The sequence below is a fragment of the Humulus lupulus genome, chromosome 2 (genome assembly GCF_963169125.1).
Source record: "Humulus lupulus chromosome 2, drHumLupu1.1, whole genome shotgun sequence".
Classification (NCBI taxonomy): domain Eukaryota; kingdom Viridiplantae; phylum Streptophyta; class Magnoliopsida; order Rosales; family Cannabaceae; genus Humulus; species Humulus lupulus.
The window spans coordinates 8,057,188-8,080,072 of NC_084794.1; the positions used below are offsets into that span (position 1 = coordinate 8,057,188).

Genomic DNA, 22,885 nt, shown 5'->3' on the forward strand with positions numbered 1-22,885 from the left:
TTATGTTGTTGTAGCCTCCAAGAATAAATTTCCATTAATATCAAGATACTTACACACTCCACAAGTATACAATTCTAGTAAACTAGTTTGACAAAATTCTCAAGGTTGTAAAATCATGTCTGGTGTGAATTTCTTGCCATCAAAGCCTACATGATCATTAATATCTTCCATTCAGTACATAGATCGAGGCCCTCATTGCTATAAAAGCTGGAACTTCTTCAATTCTCAAGCTACAAAAAACAAAAAGAACAAAACTTTGCTTCAGCTTCAGCTTCAGCATCAGCAAGAGATAACACAAGTTCCAGAAGAACAGGTTCAGACTAACTTGATAGATGTAAGTTCTGAAGAAGCTTTTCCACCATAATTCTTTGCTGTACCACACTGAGAGACTCCGACTTCATAATTGCATTTGCCACGACGATTATTGTTGATGGAGAATCAGCATTGACCTGGAATTTGACAAGGAAATGGCACCAGATGGAACTTTAATAACGGAATGGAAATATAAATGCTTAACCCGGATCACAAAGAAGCAGTCGCTCGAGAAATTACCCAAACACGGCCATTTAATCCAACCGCTACCTCGAAGGAAATCTTCTTTCCAAAGGCCTCAAGAACTGGACATGGTGGGGAGCCGAGCAGCCTGATTATAAGATGAAGAAGATCAAGTCACTAAAGGGATACAGAAACAGAAAGACTTGTAATGTATTTTGTCCTAAGCATTTCTCTGATAATAATAATAGAAAAAGGGAACCGCATCTCACATTCTTGAAAGGCCTGTTGAGCACTCAAACATGTACCCATCTTTAAGGGGTCCGAATTCTGCTGCTTTTCCATTAGCTAAATCACAACAAACATTGAGCAAGTAAAAAAATATTCCATATCAACATACCAATAGACACTGATGTAGCACGATGAGACCTACCGTCAGTGCATGACAACTCGGGATTCATGCCAGGATTTGCCTTCACGACACGAACGTAAAGCAAAGTACCTGCCTGCCATGTAATGTTTTAGCCCAACCAAACCATTGAAATCAGTTTGAAGTAACATTCAAACAACCTAACTTGCACAAAGCATGAGTTTAACATGTCACCTCAAACTTTGGTATGTTTCTCCTAGTTCCTCCTTCGAACGCAAGCACTGGCAAAAAACCCAATGCAGGTCCTTTAATGTCCACAAGAAAATTCTGGAAGCAAAAGTCCGCTGCACAGTTAGTTCATATGATAATAGCATCTACATATAAAGGGCTATAATAATAAACAAAAAGAGACACATGATTACTATGTAATTAATATCGAGGTTCACACATGAAGCTCCTTGATTTCAGTTTTAAAGAAACTACATAAAACAGGAGAATACATACTGCTGGAAATAAAAAAACGAATAACCTTAAAATGTTGAATATTTCAAACTTACATCAGCTCTGGAGTCCAGCACAATTCCAAGAATCGAATCCCCCACACTCGGTACATACTGTACAATACAATAAATTTGTCAATAAAAGAGAGCGAAAGCAATATTAGAATCTAAACACAATAAACAAACATAAATCGACCTCTACATTACTCTTCTCCAGTATCAACTAAACCAAGAGAAAGAGACATTAAATAACACCAAGTATAATCAGTTGATTTCTAATACTGTTACACAATGATGAATCATACTAATGAAAAGGCCAGCACAAAGATAAACAAATTGGCCTATACCCAAGAAGAATGAAAGACACACTTCTGTTCATGCCATAATGAGCGCACATACCAAACACAAACTGATGAAACACAATAAAAATTGCAGATTTAGAGAATTCGAACCAATGATACAAAGATAACCCAACTCATTGTTATGAAAAATAAAACCAAACTCTCTAACTAGATAGAAAGCTCATACCCTTTTCTGGGAGCTCTCGACCCAGTACTTGTTATGCTTAGACAACTTCAATTTCCCAGCTTTCGACACAGATATAGCATCAGACTCCTGAAATTTCCAACCCAATAAAATTTATATAAATTACACATAAAAAAGATTATGAGTGTCCGTAGAGTTATGAGGTAGAGGAGGAGGACAGAAAAGGGAGACCTGTCGAAGACCGCCGCCAAGCTTAATGGTCTGGTTAGCCATGGTTGAGAGATCAAGAACCACATCACCGGGAACCTAAAAACCCATAATTATTGATGTTTAAGTAATTTTATACAGAAAAGATAGTGAGAACTGCATATACAGATAATAACTGAACCGGGGGGAGAGTAAAGAAGAGGAACAATGCTTACGACTAGCTTATCTACGAAGGTCTCTGGAGAACCGGACAGAGTATCTGCCATTGTTGTCGAAATATTGCCTTTTGACAAATTTATCGGTGGCCAAAGCTGGAAACTACGCGAGAAAACAGGGCAAAATCCATGACAACTGAACTGGAAAACTTTACCGAAAAAAATATATACTTGAAATCTTAATTCCAAAACAGGAATCCCGTCAAATTCAAATAGCGAAATCATTCAAAACAAAACAGACGAGAAGTTTACTTTATATAATGATTGAAGAACTTCTAGAAAATTAAAAAAAAATACAACTTACCTGGAATGGCCTGGCCGGCGTTTAGGAGAGAGAAAGAGACACCGGAGTGGAGTCGAGCAGCTGGGCGGCGGCGTTGACGGCGTGAGCAGCGGTTAGAGAGAGTGAGGCAGAAGAAATGTGACAGGGTTTGGGAGTTGTTTGGGCTGGTGGTGTTTGTTTGGTTAAGCAAAATATAATTTCTAAATTAAAATTTAATTCAAAAAATAATTATGTAAAAAAAATTGACAATTAAATAATATTACTGTTTAAAAATTAAAATGAATTATTACTAAATGGGTGAAGTAAGAAATTAAAAAAAAACACACACACAACAAAATAAGTTAATGATTTGATACTAACATATTAGTTTATTAAATCATTTAAATTAGAAACTAAGAATTTGATAAATTAGTTAAAATTTATCAAAATTATTATTATGACAAAAATATGTAATTTTTTTTAAATGTTAAACTATTGAATTAATAACAATATTAAATCTATTTGAAAAAAATAGATTATATATTTTAAATAAATAAATTAGTTAAGAATGGAATTTGGGGTGGAAAGTTTATTCCCAACAAACATTAGTGATTAGACTATACTTTGCATAGGAATGATTTTTTCTTGCAAAATAAATTTCAACAAAATAAAACAACCTAACCAATCCAATCCAAACATGCTTAGGGTTTTGCAATCTATAGGCACATGCCAATTTGATATGCCAACTTTGTCTTGGCTAATTAATTTTCATGTTATTTATATATTTTTTAACTGCATTTGTTGGTTTTTAATTTTAATGTTATTTATTTAACTTTTTTTAATTTATTTTTCGGTTGGTCTATAAGCCAATCTTTCCAAAAGCTCATGTTTTTCTAGAGAGATTTTTTTGGACTCAAACAAAAGATTTTGCTTTTTTCGATGGAGTTATATAGTCTCAAACTCTCGAGTTTTGTATTTGAGTATTTCTTTCCATACTATAAAGTTTTTTTGTCTAATTTATTTTGGTAACTCTCTTTTGTTGGTCGCTTTTCTTTAAAACGGATAATGAATTAATTTGCACATCCTTTGGGTAAACCATTAGTTTTTTAGATGGAAATAATTCCTCTACTTTTCAAGTTTCTTCAATTCAATTTATTGTGATTAATCACTTTTTCAAAATAATATAAGTTTTAAAATTGATTGTTTCAAAACGGACAAATTAATACAAGTTAGACTAATAATGCACATTTTAGTCTTTTTTTTTACATCCCTTATGTATGACTATTAATCAACAAATTTTCAATTGATAATTTTATGAATAATGATAGGTACACACTTATTTTACACACTCAAAATGTACACAATAAATTTACAAAATTCACTGTTTCAAGTATTTCTTGGAGGCTAAAGTCACATCAGCAATCCCTGACACAGGGTTGATACTCACCCAAATATGTCTCCTTGAGAGGGGAGGTCAGGGGGACAAGTCATTCATCGACTACTCGAGAATCGAGAATATGCATTCGGTAACCTACCTGCAAAGACTTGTCGAGGTGGCCCCGAGGACATATTCGAGAGCACACTCGCGTGTCAATTCCTTAAGGGCTCGAGAAACCTCCCAAGGGACACACCAGCAGATTCCTTGGAAGGTGGGGGGCCACAAGAGATACCCCCAGCATTTCTCACATGCCTACCTACTTCTAACATTTCAACACACCACTTTCCTACCCACTGTGAGAGTCGAGCGGTGGTACCACCACCCTGTAGTACCCTTCTCCTTTTTCCTTGGCATGGGAGACCACTCCTTTTCCCAAAAAGGGATGTTCGCGAGGCCAATGCAATCCAGTCAACCTCAATAAATCAAGCACTGGTCTTCCATCTCATCGACACACGTCATGCATCCCATGCATGACTTCCACCTAATTGAAGAATTACTCATCATTTCTTTACTTAATCATTTTGTCCTAATCCTTCCTTGTTGCCTATAAATAGGGCATTGAGGGGTCATTTGTAGGCATCCAAAACCCTACTTTTGATTCCCATTTGTTATCTTTGAGCAAGACTATCCCCTACCTAAGTCGTAAATCTAAAAAGACTTGTAATTATAGCAAGCATTTATCAATACAAGTGACTCGTGGACTAGACCACATTAATAGTCGAACCACGTAAAAACTCTTTTATTTTCTTTATTATTTTCTACAAGCATTCTCATTATTTTGTAGTTTTAGCTGTATATTTTCTATAATAACTTGGTGAGAAAAAGAAATAATAAAAAAAATTGATGTGAGTTGAAGAGGAAATTTAAAATATGATTTTAATAAAAGTGTGGAGAGAAATGATAAAATAGGTTACTTAAACAACCGTACCCCATCAAGGTTGGTGATTGGTGGTACTCGATGTTCTAAATTTCTTTCGGAATAAGAAAATTTAGATACCAAAATCTAATATATAATGCTCAGGGGCAATGAATATTAGGAGAAAACAGAAATGAAATCCACAAACATATGAAGTTGATTTATTGTATTAGATGAAAAGATCAAGAACAAGAACTGTGATAATCAATGTCTATTAAGCAATGAGCAAATTCCAACAAAATACAGACAATGCCCAAAAACTAAACCACTGGAATCCACCACAGAAAGTTCTTATAACTCCGCATCATCATTAAAAAAAAAAAAAAAAATCTTGCTTTGCATATGTTGCTTCTCTTTATCTGTCTGCAACAAAGACTTCTCTCACCACTGATTAAACTGAAAATTGGTTCTCCAATGATAAACCTGCAACACATGCTACTTCACCTCCAAAGGAGAATAATCAAATAACATCTCCATTGCAATCCAAGAGGTCAAGTTTCAAGCATGGAAACTTCTTTCTTCTTCTTCTTATTCTTATTCTTATTTTCACCTCTGATGGAACTGAAAATTGCTTCCCCAATAATGAACAACACATGCTGCTTCACCTCCACAGGAGACTAATCAAATAACATCTCCATTGCAATCCAAGAGGCAAGTTTTCCAGCATGGAAGCCACTCTGTACTCTGTCATGAGCTAAAAAAGTCGTTGTTTTTCCTGTATTTTTCTTCACTTTTTGAGGCAAGGCATGAGCTAAACCTTGAACCTTTCTTAATACAATTTTCAGTTGGCTTCTGCCTTTTTTTTTTCGTTCTCTTAGTCCAATATCTTCTAGTTTAGCTAATGAAGCAAAATTCATACCTGTTTACTGGAGCCATGTATCTACATATAGAACCCTTGTCTCCTCCAGGCATCTTTTCTGTATCACGAAGAATGTTCCTTATACAATCCAAGCAAAGTAAGTTTAGGCAAATTGTCTCCACATAATCAGTGTCATCATCAATGCATCGACCACAATGACAGCAGCGCTCTATGCAGAGTATGCAGGCCCTACACAGCTGAGTGGTTTGATGATTCTCTCGACAACTCTCTGTCGGACAATCATAAACTACCATCGGCTGTTGGCACTTGGGGCATGTCTCAACGTCAATGACACGATCATCGTCATCATCTTCAGAGAAACAGGGAGATAGCCCGCCACTATAAAACCTTGGCTTGTGGCCTTTAAGTGGCATTCTACTGTCTGCATCCAACAAGAACTTCAACTCCTCAAGATGCTTATTTCTAACATCAAAGAGCTCACCAACCCTCAGATGCTTTAATCCAAGGATGCCTGCAGACTTCATGGAACTCAGGTTACACAAGAAGTCTGTTAAACTAATTCCGTTGCAATTATATAAACATAACTGCAAAAAGATCAGAAGTAAACCGTGTAAGTTTTCTACAAAGTAAAGAATTATAACTTGAAAGAAAACTTAAAAAAAAAAAAAAAAAAAAAAAGCATTACGAGCTCCAAGTGCCATATTAACCAAAAGGGTAAGTAAAAGATTTCAAGGAAGATTAAACCATTATTCTACATGCTCATTGATCATCCATAGAAAGAAGCAAATATGACCAAAATAATACACAAGATCCACATGAAAATCATAAAAACTACTTCTAAGGATGTGATCTGAGTTCCTTTGACTTGCAAATAATAACAAGAAGTAGAACTAAAAGCATCACCTTTGTCAATTTTGGGTTGTTATCAAACACACGCTGCAAACCATCAGCAGTAATTTTGTTGCAATGCACCAGACTCAAGTTTTCGAGAGCGCCTTCAGCCTTGCTAGTTAACTTTACAAGAGTATCATCATTGATCTTCTGACAGAATGGCCAACCAATGTTGATACTCCTCCATAGAAGACTATCCCCAATAACATACTCACGCAAACTTTTGCAAACCCTTTCAACAGAAAGAAGATCCTCATAATCCAAAAAACGCAAAGCATATGAAATAGCTTCATGAGCATCTCCTTGGCCTTGAGAATCTCCAGTTTCCATAACTTCATCATTAAAGATTCGATCTTCCACATCCATATATCTCAGAAAGTCCTCCATATCACCATTTAATACAAAGCCACCATCAAATAAGCCGTTGTTAACCCCAAATCCATTAACCTTATTACATGGCATTGATATTTCATCATATTTCACATCATTCAATTCCGATTGAAACCACATGAACCCTGCAGATACTCCACCACCACCATCATCATCAATCTTTTCCTCAGAAAAAGAGAAACCACTGCCTGGTTCAATACCCTTTTCAAAATCTTCGAACTGACCTGTGATGGCTGTGAAAACAGACCTCATGCCAAAAGGATCAACAGGCAACCAAGCAAGAATATCATCATTCCCCCTCTGCTGTTCACCACATCCATCATCTTTTTCATTCAAGTCCAACACACTCCACAATAAATTCTTCGATTCCCAAATGCAACTCTGAAAACCCGAATCGCATTTTCCATTTAAATCTTCTTTCTTGGAAAGATTCATAAAAGACCCATCAGAGCACAGAAGGGTAGAGCTCAAACTCTGTTCAGGCGAAGAATGAGAAGAAAAATTCAAAGCCATTCTTGCTCTCCACCTAACAGAAGGAAACTAAACAAACAAAGATCTCCACCCAAGAACCCTGGATAGATATCCAAACACAAATCCCAGATAAAGAAAACAAAGAAAAAAGATGGAAACTCAAATGGTATCAACAATACCAAAAAAAATAATACCCTTTGAAAACCCGGAGCACCAGAATCTACTTGAGACCTGAAATTCCCAATCAATCGCAAAGAAAACACAAATGTGACTAAGCGAAACCCTAGTGAGAAAAAGGGTACTTTTTTCTTTCTCCCTTCCTGAAAATAGAGTAGCTTTTTTGGGAGAGAAGGAGATGAACTCAGCTAAAAGTGGAATGCGTACGAGGAAAGTGAGAACGAAACTTCGTTGGAATACACAACATACATATACAAATATATTAAACAATGGTGAGATTGATCTTGGATTGAATTCAAGGAATTTGATTCGAAAACAAAAAACAGAGGAAATCGACAAAACCAGATAGGAAAGCAATCCAAATAGTAGAGAGAAAGAATCAATGAGATGAAAGGGTAGAGAGAAAGAGATTCTAAAAATAGCACGAGGAAGGAAGAGAGGCGTGGTGAGAATGGCGGGTGAGAGAGTCCTTTGACCAATCACGACTCGCTCTCCTCAGATTAGTTGGTGGGAGCCTTCTTTAACCATATCAATCCTCGAAGTTTTTATTCCGTACGAAAACTAATTTTATATATATTTTCTTTTTTTATTTGTCAAATATATATTATATAATTTTTTTTTTAAGAATTAATTTTTTTTCAAAAGTAACTATAAATGCATTCAAAATATATGCTCAAATATTATATATAGTGATATGTGACTGTTTTTTAAAATAGTGAGTTTTAGTTTTAATAAATGTGACTAATTAGACTAAATTGTTACATGATTATGTCTAATATTTAGTTTTATATTTTGGTGTACATACTATTACTCTTTTTTTAAGTTATAATTTATGGGTTTTTTTTAGTGAAAAATCATTTTGTTTTTAATTTATATAAATATGTACTCTATTTACATCATATATATCAAAGGTGAGTTATTAATTATTTACATTTTATATTGTGAAGTCATATAACTCTCAATTTTCTTTTCAATATGCATTTATAACATATCTACCTAAACACGCCTAGATTCAAAGCATTATAGATATACAATATATCTATTAGTCAAATTTTACTAAAATTTATTAATATGGTTAAGGAAAATATGTTTATACTATTTCCTAAGTTGAAAATTGAAACAAACAAAAAAAAATGTTCAACTAGTGACTTTTGGAAATTGTCTTAATCTTAAAAGAGTGTTGTAATAATTGTGTTTAGTTTCCAAGGATATTATTGTAGTTTTGACATGAATTAAGTAATACTATTGTTATATATTTATTTATTTTGTAATTTTAGTAAATGCCATTGTCTAAATTTAAGATTTTTTTTTTAAATTGTATACATTTTAAATTATTTGTAAGCATTTTCTTCTAGTACGAAAACTATTAAATGTAAGTACTTTAGAAAGCTACATTGATCTCTATCTTCTTTTTCATCTAAAAGAGTTTGGTGTTTGGTGGTCCAATTATTTATGGTTGATGAACTTTGGTGTGGTTTGCATTTAAATTATAATTTGTAGAGAAGACAAAAAATAAGCATTATAAATTTGAAAGTGATGTATTAATAATATATATATATATATTAATTTCCCTATCAAATCCAAAAAGTGACATTTTGAAATCTTGAGCATCTCAAGTCTTAGCCATCGGCATTAAAAATATGTATTGGATTTTATAATCATACAACCAATTATGTTTTTAGTATATAAACGATAGAATATTTGGTGCTTAAAGAGGAACTAAAAAACCTATAGGAACTTTTTTCAAAAAAAAAAAAAAAAACCTATAGGAATTTTTTCAAAAAAAAAAAAAAAACCTATAGGAAAAAAGTGAAAAAGATATAAATAAATCCTTATAAATAGAACAAGGACACAAAATTTATTATATTAATAATAATTCTGCTACCAACTTTTATGACATATTTACTAATAAGTAACCAAAATCATATATTGTAATCGTTCTCATTCATTTGTTTACTTTCATTTAGTAATGAGAATAGTTTATGAGACTCACAAAAATTTGGGAGAAAATAATGGAAATATTTCCCTCTTATTTTCTTAGGCAATGTCATTATTAGTAATCGATTTTTATTTATTTTATTTTATTTTTTATTATTAAAAATTAAAAGATAAATTTAGTCTAAAAAATATTATCATTTTAAAAAATACATTTTCTACTAAAGACAATTTAGTCAAATTAAAGCATTCTCATTATCTTTCCTAATTATGTAAACAAAATAAAATATATTTTATTCCCTTTCTGGCTAGTTTAGTAATCAACATAATAAAATAATTATTATGATTTTTCAATATTTTATTCTTATTAATTTATTCTGATTTATTTTTATCTGTCATTGATTTATTCTGATTATGATTAGAGTATGGTAAACGTGTAAAGCAATAGTTTGTAGAGATGGATAATTATGAAAAAGAAAAATGTGAAGGCATAAAGCAAAGAAAAAAAAATATTCATTTTCTTTGTTTGTGTAGAAAAAAATATTCATTTTTAAAGTATTATTTTTTCTTGTCCAGAATACATAATTTTTTTATTAGTAATTTATTACTAAAATATATATATATTTTTTCATTTTCTCTCCAATTCGATGGACCCCACTAATATTATCGTGACTAAATTTTCTCTACCTTTCACTCTACCTAACATAGTATTTGGTTTGGTCCTTATACAGTGCACAGTCCTATTTTTTTGCAATTTTTTTATCGTAAAGACCGGACTGTTATTTTTAATCCTTAAAATTGGTCCATATTACAACTAAGAATAAGTAAATCTCACCTATCATTAAGGAGGCAGAATAAAATAAAAATAAAAAACAAAAAGCAAAAGAACATTAGACGTTAAAGACAACATTATTAGAATTGCATTTAACAAAATTACCATTATTGGACATTGTCACACGCCATACCATATATTTTTTTTTCGGAATAGCTTACAATACAAAAAGAAACAAAAACAACTATATTGGCAGATCATGCTAGAGCTGTAGAGCTAAGTTACCACACTCTACAATGTTGGAGGAATCCATATATAGCCGTGGGTTTGAACATAACCCGATTTCGCCTGCAGCTCATCTGCTGCCTCGGGGCCTCGACTCCCGGGTTTGTATGGGAGCGGCTTCAGCTCACCATCATCGATTCTGTGCAGAAGAGGGGTGAAGATCTCCCATGCAGCCTGATCATGTCAACACCATAAAAACAGTTTATAAACTAAGAAATTGACAATGGCGTTTTTCAAGACAATTTGAGCGAAAAATAATGTCATGATTACCTTTAACTCGTCCCTGCGAACGAAATGTTGCTGATCGCCTCTTATTCTGTTGAAACAAAATCAGAGTTGCGAATTAGTTAGTAGTCAAAGAAAAAGGTGAATTAGTTAGTAGTTCATGTAATTTGCCTAAAGCAAGAGTAGCATAGGCCAATAACATACGTGTCGAGTATTAGGCGTTCATATGCTTCAGGGATTGCAACCTCATGATAACGTTGTCCATATGATAAGTCAAGTTCACTTTGAACTGTTTGCATCTCCAGTCCAGGCTTCTTAACCTGCATAAGAGATCAAGAAAATTAGAGGACATAAAAATGAGACTCGCATTGTCACAATCCCTAAGACTGTTCTACATACTATGTTACTAACAACAATGGTCTCTCCAACTCTTTAATCATGATTGTTATTCTTCAACTAATGCTATAATACAAACAAAGAAACAGGGTATCTCAAATTCCATATTTGTAACCCATGAACATAGCAAAAGAAAAGAAACTGGTCATAAGCATTTAAAATAGGGAATTTACTCATTTGTTACCCTATATTTTTGCAAAGTATCATTTTGGTACCCTCTTTTTTCAATAATGCTTATCTGGTACTCTGTATTTTAAAATTATACATATTTGATACCTTAGACTCAGATTTGATAGATAAAATTTTATCAATATGATCAAACTGTCATCAATTATATGTAATTAAGTAATTAAATTTAAATTTGGAACTTACATAATTGACAGCAGGTTAATTAAATTGGTAAAATTTTATTAATTAAATTTGAGTTTAGGGTACTAAATATGTACGATTTTAAAATACAGAATACCATATGAGCATTATTAAAAACAGAGGGTACTAAAATGATACTTTGCAAAAACACAGAGTACCAAATAATTACCTATCCTTTAAAATAATCTGGACCTAAAAGTAGTACAATTTTTTTTAAAGAACAAGAATGAGTAAATGGGTGAATTCCATAAAAGATTGTCTGGTATTAACAGTCCAGCACAATTAATACTATCACTCTACTTCAAGTGTTCAAGAACAAAACATAGAGCAAGCATTTGAATTGTAATTCTAAAAATTGATATTGTTAGAATATGCTTACCGTAAGCTTCATGTACATGGCCTCTGAAGGTTGAAGGCGAATAACAAACTCATTTCTCCCTTGCTTTTTACCTAAACAATTGAGAAAGGATTCAATTAACAAGCTTGATAAAGGTTTTAGATAGCTAAAGAGTATAGGGACCAGAAATGTAAGATACTTCAGCATGATGAAAAATACTCTTTTCGTTAGGCTTTCCACGTAAAAGTGGTGTAGCTAAAAATATTACAAATTCCTACTTTTTAGAACCATTATTAAACAAAAGAACCTGTAGCAAACATATATGTACATTTATCCATGCTCACAACTTGACACTTGGAAGAGTCAAGAAGCAATATAAAATTGATGGAAATTCTTAGATTTGATGCCTTATTTAGAAGTTCACTGATTCCTTGTGTGACTAAAACAAACAAGCCTCAAACACAAAAATAGTGAGAAATATTTTACAAGTATCGTGCCATACATTTGAATATATCACCAGGGACATCCTTGAACTGAACTCGAATTTCTGCCTTTCTTGAATTTAATGCTTTCCCTGCCTTTACTATAAATGGGACACCTGGAGGAGGAAAAAAAAAACAAGGCCATCGATAGACAGTTATGAGAAACTTAGAAGTAAGATGGTGCCTCTGTGCCATTGTTGCAAAAAACACATACATACACACACAAACAAAATAAAAACACCACAGCTACACCCCATAAGAATTTAGTCTCAACATATGAAAGTTAAACCTATCCAGATGGGAGGTCCTGAATTAGTTAAGCTCAATCTAAAGTGATTGAAAAGTTGGCATAATACCTTCCCATCTTTCGTTATGAATGTGCAGAACCACAGTCGCAAAAGTTGGAGTATTTGAGTTATCGGGAACTGTTGGATCATCTCTGTACCCATCGTATTGTCCAAGAACAACATCATCATCCTTAATTGGAAGGACTGATTGAAGAACCTGAGGTTTTCCACATTGATTAGCAAGTATAATAAGATAAAATCTACTCAACGCAGAGCAAATTGCGCTGTATATTTCCAATAGGAGCACTGCTTTCGCTACTTCAAATTCAATTGCATGCACTTCTAATAATTATTTTTTGGTCTCTCATTCTCATTCAAAAAGTTTATACCATCACAAATTTAAAGCAGAAATGAAAATGATTTGTAATTGTAATAAAGTACACATTTAATAGGTAGAATATAAATGTCAGCAGCAAGTTTATTGCCACATATTGAAAGATAGATACAAACCTTCACTTTTTCATCTCGAATGTGCTCAGGTGTGAGAGATACGGGCTTCTCCATGGCAACCAGACAGAGAACCTACAAGTATTGAAGGGAAAAAAGAAAGAGGACAAAATCATGGTCATGAAACCTAAATATGTGAGAGTAATGTGATACATTACTATGAAGAGATCAAATGAATGATGTACTGTACAGATGGTATATACCTGCAACAGGTGATTTTGAATAATATCGCGGATAATTCTGCCACAAAAATAAGTTATTAGTTGATGTAAGTGAGCCTCTTGATCAAATTTTATTGCAGGACAAGGTAAGCTAACAAATTGAATCTCAGAACCATGTCATTAAGAACATATGATAGCTTAATCTATTACCTATTTTAGTACAAAACATTTCCAAGAATTAATTTCATAAATTCAACATAAGGTAACAAACTTTAAGACAAGACAACCATAATTTCATTTAAGTTTTTTCTTAATAGACATGGTTGGTCGATATCATCAATCATACCCGTATTGATCAAAATAACCACCACGACCATCAGTTCCAAAATCCTCCCTGAACACGATCTGAAATAAATTTTGAAAAATACAAATAAATATTCATTAATTTTCAATGGCTGAAATTTTCATACATACATTAGCTAACAACAGACAGCACAAAAATTATTTGAATGCACTAAAGGGAGCTTTGGCCCCTACATTCAACAGACAACAATACGATGCTTTTACATTTGCAACCAACACAAATATAAGATTCAAATATGATAACCAAAAGTGAATCACACCTGTACGTTGTCAATGTTATCACGATTCCAAAGGGGCAAAAAGAAGCGGTTTGCAAAACGAAGGACCAACTGCATAATAGCATAAGAAAAGAAAATGAGCAGAATTCAAAGTTAAAAACAACTAACATGAGCATGAAATGATTGTATAGATGTATTACCAAATTTTGCACTAACTCCTTTCCCAAATAATGATCAATACGATACAATTGAGATTCATCAAACAACTCTCCAATTTGAGAACTGAGTTCCTCAGCAGATGCCAAATCCCTGCCAAATGGCTTCTCAACAACAACTCGGGTCCATCCACCAAGATCAGCTGTAAAATGACTACATTAAGGCACGTTGTGAAGGTTGATATTGGTTTTGGATCTACAAAATCTATGACTGGCCTAAGTGCCTATATTTTATTTATATCATTAATTCGGAAGAGAACAGAAATAGTTTACATTCAAATCTATATGCACCCTATGGATAAAAAGTTAGCAAGCATTACTGCCATTTAGCATTTTGTGAATATTGCAGCATATGATCACCCAGCCATAACATCCAGTCTAGATAATATACTTTTTGGCTTAACTAACACTTCTCAAACATATTATGTATTATTTCTCAGGCTGCAACATTCAGAATTTGTTTAAATTATTCATTTTACATTTCTCTCTAGAACCAATTTTATGCAGCATACAGCATTAATAAAATGTACTCTTGCTACTAGGCATAAATATCATTAATAATAATATATCCATTTGTTCTCTGCAGCCTTAAGCAAAAAAAAACAGCTCAAGGTTAAAACAATCTTACTTTTATTCATACAATAATGCTTGATCATCTTGCAGACGGACGGATATACTGATGGAGGAAGTGCAAGATAAAAGAGTCTCCTAGATAATCCATTTGCACTATGTTTTGAGACTTCATGCTTTGAAATTTCCTTATCCAATAGCCGAAACCCCTCCTCAGCATCATAAGCTCCACTAACATATTTGATCTGTAAGAATGAAGTAATAGCAATCAAATATAACCATAAAGTCATCAATAACAGAATTTTTTTTTTTTTTGGGGGGGGCAAAAAAGGACAAAACTGTGCTAACCAGTTGCAAAAAATTAGAAACAGCTTCCGAGTCCTTGGATGAGGCACCATTCTTAGGGATAAGATATCTGCAATAAATTAACCACTCTCAATAAACATTTGAACCACATGACATAATATTTCAATAACAATGTATTCTTTTGAAATGAAATGAACCATTTGGACAAACTAAAATTAGATTAGGCATAGTTCTCTTCCTCCAACTAGAAAAGAAGATGAGCGACTGCACTAAATATTATGTAGAGCACTATTCACGCTATTATCATCGGTAACAATCCACACGTTAAATACTTACCCACGTAAGCGGTCTCTTAGATCATCATCCGTGATCTTGGTCCTTGCATAACCAAAAATGTGAACTTCATTTGATGGAAGAAGACCCTAATAAAGAACCCCAACTCAAATAAAGTTAATATAGCAATAGCAAAGATGAACAAAAAACCCAGAAACGGTGATGACAGCATATAGTATCTAATCTCAAAATGACTACAAAAGAGCAAAGAAGAAGCCATTAAACCTGTTTGAAAAGGTTATAAAGTGCAGGAAAAGTCTTCTTCTTGGCAAGATCACCAGAAGCTCCGAGGACAATAATTGAAAGAGACCCATTTTCAGGAAAAGTCTCAGACTCTGCAGAGTCAAAATCGTTTTTAAAACTGTTTCTTTTCTCAATGTGCCACTGTCCTGATCCCATTTTCTAATCCCTGCCAAAATACGAAACAATAAACCAAACTGAAATTCATTCATTTCCACAATCAAATACTCAAATCAATGACAATCATCAAACAAACACATACTAATCCAAATTCAGATACAGTTCCCCTCGGTTCCGTCGACACCAAAAAAATACAAGTTTTTCAATTCCAAATTTCATTAAAACAACAAAAATAGGATATAAAAAAAAACGAAGAATCAATCAATAACAAGTTTATACAAATCCAAACACCTGAAATTGATCAGAAATAATAGCACAGGGATCAACAATTATGATTGGAGTGAAGATTGAAGAATGTTTACCTGATTACAGAATTCTCAGAACTCAAAGCTGTGAGACAAAGCAGAGAGAGAAAGAGAATTTGAAGAGTGAGTGAGATGGGTTTGAATTGAAGAAGAAGAAGAAGAAATAGGCCAAGTTTGACAATGGAGAAGAAGAAAGTTGGTGGTTGGTGAAGAAGATTAACAGATATTATTATAATTATTTATTTATTTAATTAATTAAATATTAAATAAAAATCGGTATAGGTCGTATGTATGGGACATCTTTGCGTTCTTACCAGCCGCCTCACTAGTTTTTACCTATTTTTGTATTTATTATTTTCCCACCACTTTTTTTAATTCACATTAAATGTTATATATTTATCCAAATATTATAAAAATTCACATTTTTATTCACAACAAAATATATATAAAATTTGGCAAAAAAAAAAAATATATAAAATTGTTTTGTATATTTCTACTGATTTTAATAAAAATATTTTTGGTATATTTAACATTATTTTTTTAATTCAAAATATATTAGATAAACATTAAGATACTAATTTGGACATTTGACACTTTGTAAAGTTCTAAATTTAATTTGAATTTGCTTTGTCAAAAAAAAAAATTTGAATTTGTTTTGTCAAAAAAAATTAATTTGAATTTGAGAAATGTTAGTTTAATATCATAAATGACTATATAACCTCTTTCTTTGTTATAAATCTATGAAATCAGTCATTTCACAACCAAATTAAGAAATGAGTTTATATTTTTTTTTTTTATTATATTTTGTCCTATTATTATTGATTATGTATTTTGATAAATTACTTTTTAAATTTTATATTCTGTAAAATAATTCAAATAAACTTATAAACTCGATTTTAGTTAAAAAATTTATAACTAAAATTATAAATAATTTATCAAATTAAGAACTCAAAATAAAAACACAATTATTCTGTCTAACAATTGTATTGTTGTATTCAATTTTGTTTACATCAAAATCAAATTTATGAGTTTATTTAAACTATTTTACAAAACACATAATTCAAATAGTAATTTAACAAAATATATAGTCCAAAAAATTAATAAGATAAAATACATGGTCTAAAAAAATATAAATCCTTAAAAAATTGATTAATTGGCAAAAAAAACTAATTAAGAAAATATGTTTATATTTTGAACTTAATTGATAACATTTTAATAATTTAATCATTTAGTAAAAATATTTTAATATAACTTCTTTTTTTTATCTTTAATCAGAAATCTATGAAAATAGTCATATCAAAACTAAATTAAGAAAATATATTTAAATTTTGAATTTAATTGATAACATTTTAGTAATTTAGTAACAATATAAATTAAACAGATAAGTTTTTTTTTTTTTATAATTGGACAAATATCTTTTCCATCATTGGTATGAATAAGGCCAAATGAATTATTCAAACAAATCCAATAAAGCACTATACTATGGTAGAGGGTGTAACTGAGAAAAAAGATCAAAGATATGAGCTCAATTTTATAAAAATTGAGTGGTTCACGTGAAAATTTTAATTTCACATACCAAACATCATTCATTTTAATATTTCGGGACCAACTCATTTTATTGTAACATTTATCAACTGACACGTCAACAGTAAAAAAAGTAATGCAACGGTTAAAAGTATTTTTTTTAGGCAGTAGATAATTTTTATCAATCCGACGATTTGTACATGGTTGATCGAATTGCTTACAAAACAAATTTAAATGGCTAACGTATGTTAACTATTGAGTTGTTTACAATGTCAACTATCAGAGAATTATCAACCTCAATAATAAGTAAAAGACCACCCATCTGATGACTACCCACACATTATGTCGATAAAAACACTTAATAATAGATCAATAAACATTTGAACAACATCTTAAGCCATATTTGAAGAAAATCTATCCAAGAGTTGTTTAACATAGACACGCTGATTAGATTTACCAAATCGGCGCAACATAATACCACCAAGCAAGTCACATATCCCAATAGAGAGGTCGTGAGATTGTAGGTGCAAAACACCATTATTATAAAAAAAATAAGCAAACTGAAACATAGGCAACAAAACAGAATAAAACTAAAAAATCAAAACACACGGAAGAAAATCACATCAAAACCAAGCACACCCCACCACTGAGAACCCTTTCTGACCTAAACATAACCCAAAACCTTGAAATCTCTTCTCATTTGATCCACGAGTCGCCACCCCCACCCATGGAAGCCCTAAACAGGCGACCCCCCTTCTCAGGCGAGAAGGACTGCAACCAAGCCAACAACAGCGAGGCCAATCCCATCAATATGCACCAATCGAAGACGGACCTCAAGTAAAGGTACTCAAATGCATGGCCCGGAGGTGTCAGTGCGCAGACCACTAGGAACCAAACGAGTTGGAGAAACGGGCCATCAGGGGAGAGAAAAAAGGCCTGGCAGAGAAGCATGACACCGCCCATGAGATTCTCTTATGTGCAATAACAACCCCTCCAGACCAGAGCCACACCAAAACCCAAAGAAGGGTCAGTAAACCCTGGCCGGAAGAAAAACAAAAGACTCGGTAGTTGTGGCCCTTCAAGACAAAAGAAACTAAGGTTTCTCTTTTTTTCTATAACACCATAGTTGATGATATATATATAGGGGAATTCTCTTATAGAGGCTTCACTTTAAACCCTACCGGTGGAGCTTTCAGTGTTCTCGACCCGTGAATAGTTTTTGGCACAATTTTTTTTATGACTGTATATATTGTAGCTATTTAGAGCATCCTGCAAATTTTCATAAAATTCTAAATAGTTTACAGTACAGAAAACTATTCACGGGTTGAGAACACTGAGAGCCCCACCGGTAGGTGTTACACCAGAGTTCAAGCCTTGAGAATTGTGATCTCGAAAGCTGGATTTGTCTGGTGTACGCTCGCAATAGCTAGAATACATGTTCACAAACCTAGGCGCCAAATCTTCAAAGTTGGTGGCAACCTCGAATGTAATGCCCCAAATTTCCTAATAAGGTTTAGGACCTTGATTAGGAGGCCGGGAGGGCCATAAGTGCTTTATTGGTTTATTTAATGATAATATGCATGTTTGGGTGTATTAAATATGCATGTGAACCCATTTGTGATGAATTGGGTGATTTTCATATTTTGGCCATTTCGGGCATTTTTGGCATATATGTGAAATGGGCGTGGTGCCTTGTTATTATTTGGTTATGCCAGGGTTACCCAGCACAAGACGATCCTAGGAGGTAAGCTAGTGGGAAAGTCACAACGGGATTTAAGCTTGACTTGGAGTAAGTCAAGGGGTATTTAGAGCATTACCGGGTTATTGGGTAATAGGAATTAATATTTGGTGACAAATTGGGAGTTAGTAAGATCAGGGGGAAATTCTGGAGATTTTGATTATTTTGTCCCCAGGGTGTTTTTGGGACCCCGAGCATTAGGATTTGGTTGAGGCTACTTAAGCTTGAAGTACATTTTAAAAGAATAAAAAGAACGTTCTGTACGTTCTCTCTCCCTCTAAGTTCCACTTTCGTCTCCTGATCGCATTTTCGAAGGAAACTTGAGCTCTAGGACTCGAATTCAAGCGAGGATCGAGGCATAGCGATCCTAGGAAAGATTAGAAGTGTATTAGCCAGAGGATTTAGTTGGAAACAACTCAATTGGAGGTAATTCAAGTTTTAAGTTCTAAGCTTTTAAAGTTTTTAAGCTTGAATTGGATTTTATGTTTTGATGTATTTTTGGGTGATTTGAGACTTGGGTTTTATGGGTTTTGGATCATGGGGATGTTTGGGAACTTTGATTTTTGAGTTTGGAGATGTTTGGATATGTTTATGAAAGGATTTTAGATGAAGAAATGGAGGATTTTTGGCTGGGTTCGAGGTTGAGCCGCGGCTCTGTTCTTGGGCGCTACGGCTCAAGCTTGAAGAAGTTGCTGATTTGGTGCTGATGGGCCATTTGAGCTACGACTCTATGGGGTAGCGCTGAGGCTCTAATTGCTGTCAGAGAGGATTTTTGGGCCTGACTTGAGTGGGGCTGCGGCTCTAAGGGTTGGGTCCGCGGCTCAAAAGAGGAAAAGTGACCAAAATGAGTTTTTAGTCATGGGAACTCAAACCTTAGGCCTCGGGATCATTCCTACTACCCGGATTGGTGGCGTTTGATGTCTCGGAGGCTAGGTCTTGGTTCCGGGATTGGTTTTAGAACTTGAACTCACTGGATCACCATTTGTGGTTGTGATTAGGTTATCACTAGAGGCTTGGAATCAGGATCGTGATTGTTGCTCGTTTGTTGGTAACCTGTGCTTGGACCAAAGGTAAGAAAATTGCACCCTGTGTATATGTGACATACATGGCTATTATTGATGCATGTCGGTTGATTATTATGTATGACATGCATGGTTATTATGATGCATGTTGGTTGATTAATGAGTGTGACATGCGTGGTTATTATTGATGCATGTCGGTTGATTATTATGTGTGACATGCATGGCTATTCTTGATGCATGTTGGTTGACTATTAAACGTGACATGCATGGCTGTTATTGGTGCATGTTAGATTGCTGGATTTATTGCATATGATGCATGAGAAACGTGTGATTAGGACATGCTTTGTGTACTGGGTATGATATCGTTCAGAGCTTGAGCCTCTGTGTTTATGCATGGTCCTAGTTGTACTAATATCTGTTTAGTAAGCATGCTGAGTACCTTGTTTATGGATATGGAATATGGGATATATGATTGGCAGCATGACTTACTTGTGTATGACATTGAATAGTCAGGGATCGACTCTAGAGTCGATAATCACACATTGAATGGCTCTATGGCATTAATGCTAGACCGACCCTAGGGTCGAAGAACTTATAAGCACTTGCCTGGTCTACAACCAGATGACTATAGCCAAGGTATATGAACCCGGTGACCGTTTGTCACATGGCTAAGGGACGTTGTCCATAGTTTCGACTCTAGAGTCGTGAGGAAGGTTATGTTGGTAACTAATCACCTTGCACCTGTCCTAATCAAACTTAAGAAAGAATCACTTATCGGTTAAGCCCTGGTGACCCTATCGTCACATGGCTAGAGGGAGCGATGCTCATTATTGTGACTTTTGGCTATTGTCACCTATTTGCTTGGACCGTTGGTCCTGAATGGCTGTTACAATTACTGTTGGTATTATACCATGTTATCTGTTGATATTATATCATGTTATCCGTTGGTATTATACCATGTTATCCGTTGATATTATATCATGTTGGATTGTGTTTTCTTGCTGGGCTTCGGCTCACGGGGGCTACGTGGTGCAGGTAAAGGCAAAAGGAAGTTGAACCATCATTGAGTTGGAGAGCTTAGGTGATGATGTGTACATATGCAGCTGCTCGTCCACTACGGGCGAGGTTTAAAGTGGAACTAGGGTTGAACCCTGTTTTGCCGCTTAGAACGGCCTGTTGTAAATATTTTCTGTAATAGACTCTGAAACTATGTTTTTGGGATTCCAATGTATATATATTAAACGTTCTAGTGAAACGTTACATCTTAACCAAAAATTTTAATCCCTAAACCGCTAATCATACTTAGTTACACGATTTTGGCCAAATGATTCGATTAGCGAGTTTAGCACTGTTTACAAGGCACACCGTAACAGTCCCTGGAGTTGGGGCGTTACATCGAAGATGGGTAACCTCGAAGTCCTTATAAGCTCGAAAGACATACATCGGAAGGCGTCCATTTTTCGGGTGACCTCGAATCAAGAGGTCTGAGCTTGACATGAGTGTGAGCTCGAAACAAGGTGGTCTCGGTGATATTTACCTACTCCGAGCTAGCCTTGGGGAAAATAATATAACTCGTAAGTTACTTAGAGACCTAGACTGACATGATGCTGATTGCTGATCTCGAACAGCTTAATAGGTCACTTGAAGAGACGCAATCCATATTTATTGTTGTAACTTCCCTACAATAAAGGGATATTTATTAGTTGGTTATACGCCCCCTGGTCTTCAGGGGACGTTTCCTGGTAAATAGGAGTTACAGGCTTTAAAGCCATTAAATTTATTAATATACAGAATAACTTCCCGAAACATGTGGGAGAGTATTCTGAGATCTCCTCTATAAATAGAGAGGTCATGTACCATTGTAGGGGATCGAAATTTTGTGATCTTGAGAGAACCTCTGGAGAATTCATTCCTAAAGAATTTCCAGAGATTTCCTAAGTCTTAATAAGAAGGACTCGTGGACTAGGCAGAGTTAAATGCTGAACCACGTAAAAAACTCTCTTTGTTTTATTATGTTATTCTTGCCATAATTATTTACTGTTTACGTGCTCTACATTTTAAGTTGACAAAAAGCGGCGTCAACAGTAAGGTTTAAAGTGAAGCTCCTATAGGAGAATTCCCTATATTATATATATACCCCTATAGGAGAATTCCCCATATTAAATATATATCTTCCTTTTTTTTTTTTTTGTTATAGGGAAAATTGAAGCAAAATAGCTATTAATAAGTAGTTTTCTTTCACTCATATAACTATCTGATTTAATTCATCTATTATAATATGGGGAATTCTCCTATAGGAGTTTTACTTTAAGCCCTACCGGTGAGGCTCTCAGTGTTCTCGACACGTGAACAGTTTTCCACGCTATTTTTTTTTTAATGATCGTGTATATTGTAGCTATTTAGAGCATCCTGTAATTTTTCAGAAAATTTCAAATAGTTTACAGTACTGAAAATTAGGTTTAAATATGTTATTATACGCGCTACTAATTTTTTTTATGCGCGTGGAAGGCAACATGTTTGAACCTAATTTTCGGTACTAT

The 22,885-nt window shown here is 33.9% G+C and overlaps 3 protein-coding genes across 4 annotated transcripts; all 3 read right to left on the minus strand.

Moving 5' to 3' along the window:
• LOC133817134 (uncharacterized) lies at positions 1–2,733 on the minus strand. Its single transcript, XM_062249543.1, has 11 exons — positions 2,575–2,733; positions 2,271–2,373; positions 2,080–2,154; positions 1,891–1,977; positions 1,420–1,476; positions 1,097–1,189; positions 926–998; positions 765–840; positions 553–643; positions 326–449; positions 1–230 (listed from the first exon to the last, which is right to left on the minus strand). Exons 2-11 carry the CDS (start codon positions 2,319–2,321, stop codon positions 226–228), a joined length of 732 nt encoding a protein of 243 aa, XP_062105527.1. The 5' UTR covers positions 2,322–2,373; positions 2,575–2,733; the 3' UTR covers positions 1–225.
• Positions 2,734–5,020: 2,287 nt separating this feature from the next.
• LOC133817135 (F-box protein SKIP14) lies at positions 5,021–8,133 on the minus strand. 2 transcript variants are annotated; one of them, XM_062249545.1, is made up of 3 exons: positions 7,653–8,133; positions 6,610–7,558; positions 5,021–6,290 (listed from the first exon to the last, which is right to left on the minus strand). In XM_062249545.1, exons 2-3 carry the CDS (start codon positions 7,498–7,500, stop codon positions 5,721–5,723), a joined length of 1,461 nt encoding a protein of 486 aa, XP_062105529.1. In that variant the 5' UTR covers positions 7,501–7,558; positions 7,653–8,133; the 3' UTR covers positions 5,021–5,720. The 2 variants fall into 2 exon arrangements, with proteins under 2 accessions (XP_062105529.1, XP_062105528.1); XM_062249544.1 differs by having other exon boundaries at positions 6,610–8,133.
• A 2,334-nt stretch (positions 8,134–10,467) lies between these two features.
• On the minus strand, positions 10,468–16,278 carry LOC133817136 (glucose-6-phosphate 1-dehydrogenase 6, cytoplasmic). The gene is made up of 16 exons (XM_062249546.1): positions 16,119–16,278; positions 15,622–15,805; positions 15,400–15,485; positions 15,106–15,172; positions 14,816–15,002; positions 14,173–14,330; positions 14,015–14,083; positions 13,738–13,796; positions 13,434–13,470; positions 13,234–13,305; positions 12,793–12,940; positions 12,457–12,552; positions 11,997–12,067; positions 11,057–11,172; positions 10,898–10,943; positions 10,468–10,801 (listed from the first exon to the last, which is right to left on the minus strand). The coding sequence occupies exons 2-16, from the start codon at positions 15,793–15,795 to the stop codon at positions 10,634–10,636; spliced, it is 1,554 nt and encodes a 517-aa protein (XP_062105530.1). The 5' UTR covers positions 15,796–15,805; positions 16,119–16,278; the 3' UTR covers positions 10,468–10,633.
• Between the last annotated feature and the right edge of the window lie 6,607 nt (positions 16,279–22,885).

What these genes read in the sequence shown, in the direction of transcription:
- LOC133817134 (XM_062249543.1), bottom strand. Translation starts at nt 2,321, where the DNA reads ATGGCAGATACTCTGTCCGGTTCTCCAGAGACCTTCGTAGATAAGCTA. An exon ending in GAAACATACCAAAGTTTGAG is followed by an intron (nt 999 to 1,096) that starts GTGACATGTTAA and finishes ATTACATGGCAG; the next exon opens with GCAGGTACTTTGCTTTACGT. An exon ending in CGAGTTGTCATGCACTGACG is followed by an intron (nt 841 to 925) that starts GTAGGTCTCATC and finishes GTTGTGATTTAG; the next exon opens with CTAATGGAAAAGCAGCAGAA.
- LOC133817135 (XM_062249545.1), bottom strand. Translation starts at nt 7,500, where the DNA reads ATGGCTTTGAATTTTTCTTCTCATTCTTCGCCTGAACAGAGTTTGAGC. An exon ending in ACAACCCAAAATTGACAAAG is followed by an intron (nt 6,291 to 6,609) that starts GTGATGCTTTTA and finishes ATCTTTTTGCAG; the next exon opens with TTATGTTTATATAATTGCAA.
- LOC133817136 (XM_062249546.1), bottom strand. Translation starts at nt 15,795, where the DNA reads ATGGGATCAGGACAGTGGCACATTGAGAAAAGAAACAGTTTTAAAAAC. An exon ending in GGTTATTTTGATCAATACGG is followed by an intron (nt 13,471 to 13,737) that starts GTATGATTGATG and finishes TTTTTGTGGCAG; the next exon opens with AATTATCCGCGATATTATTC. An exon ending in CCATGTACATGAAGCTTACG is followed by an intron (nt 11,173 to 11,996) that starts GTAAGCATATTC and finishes TCTCTTATGCAG; the next exon opens with GTTAAGAAGCCTGGACTGGA.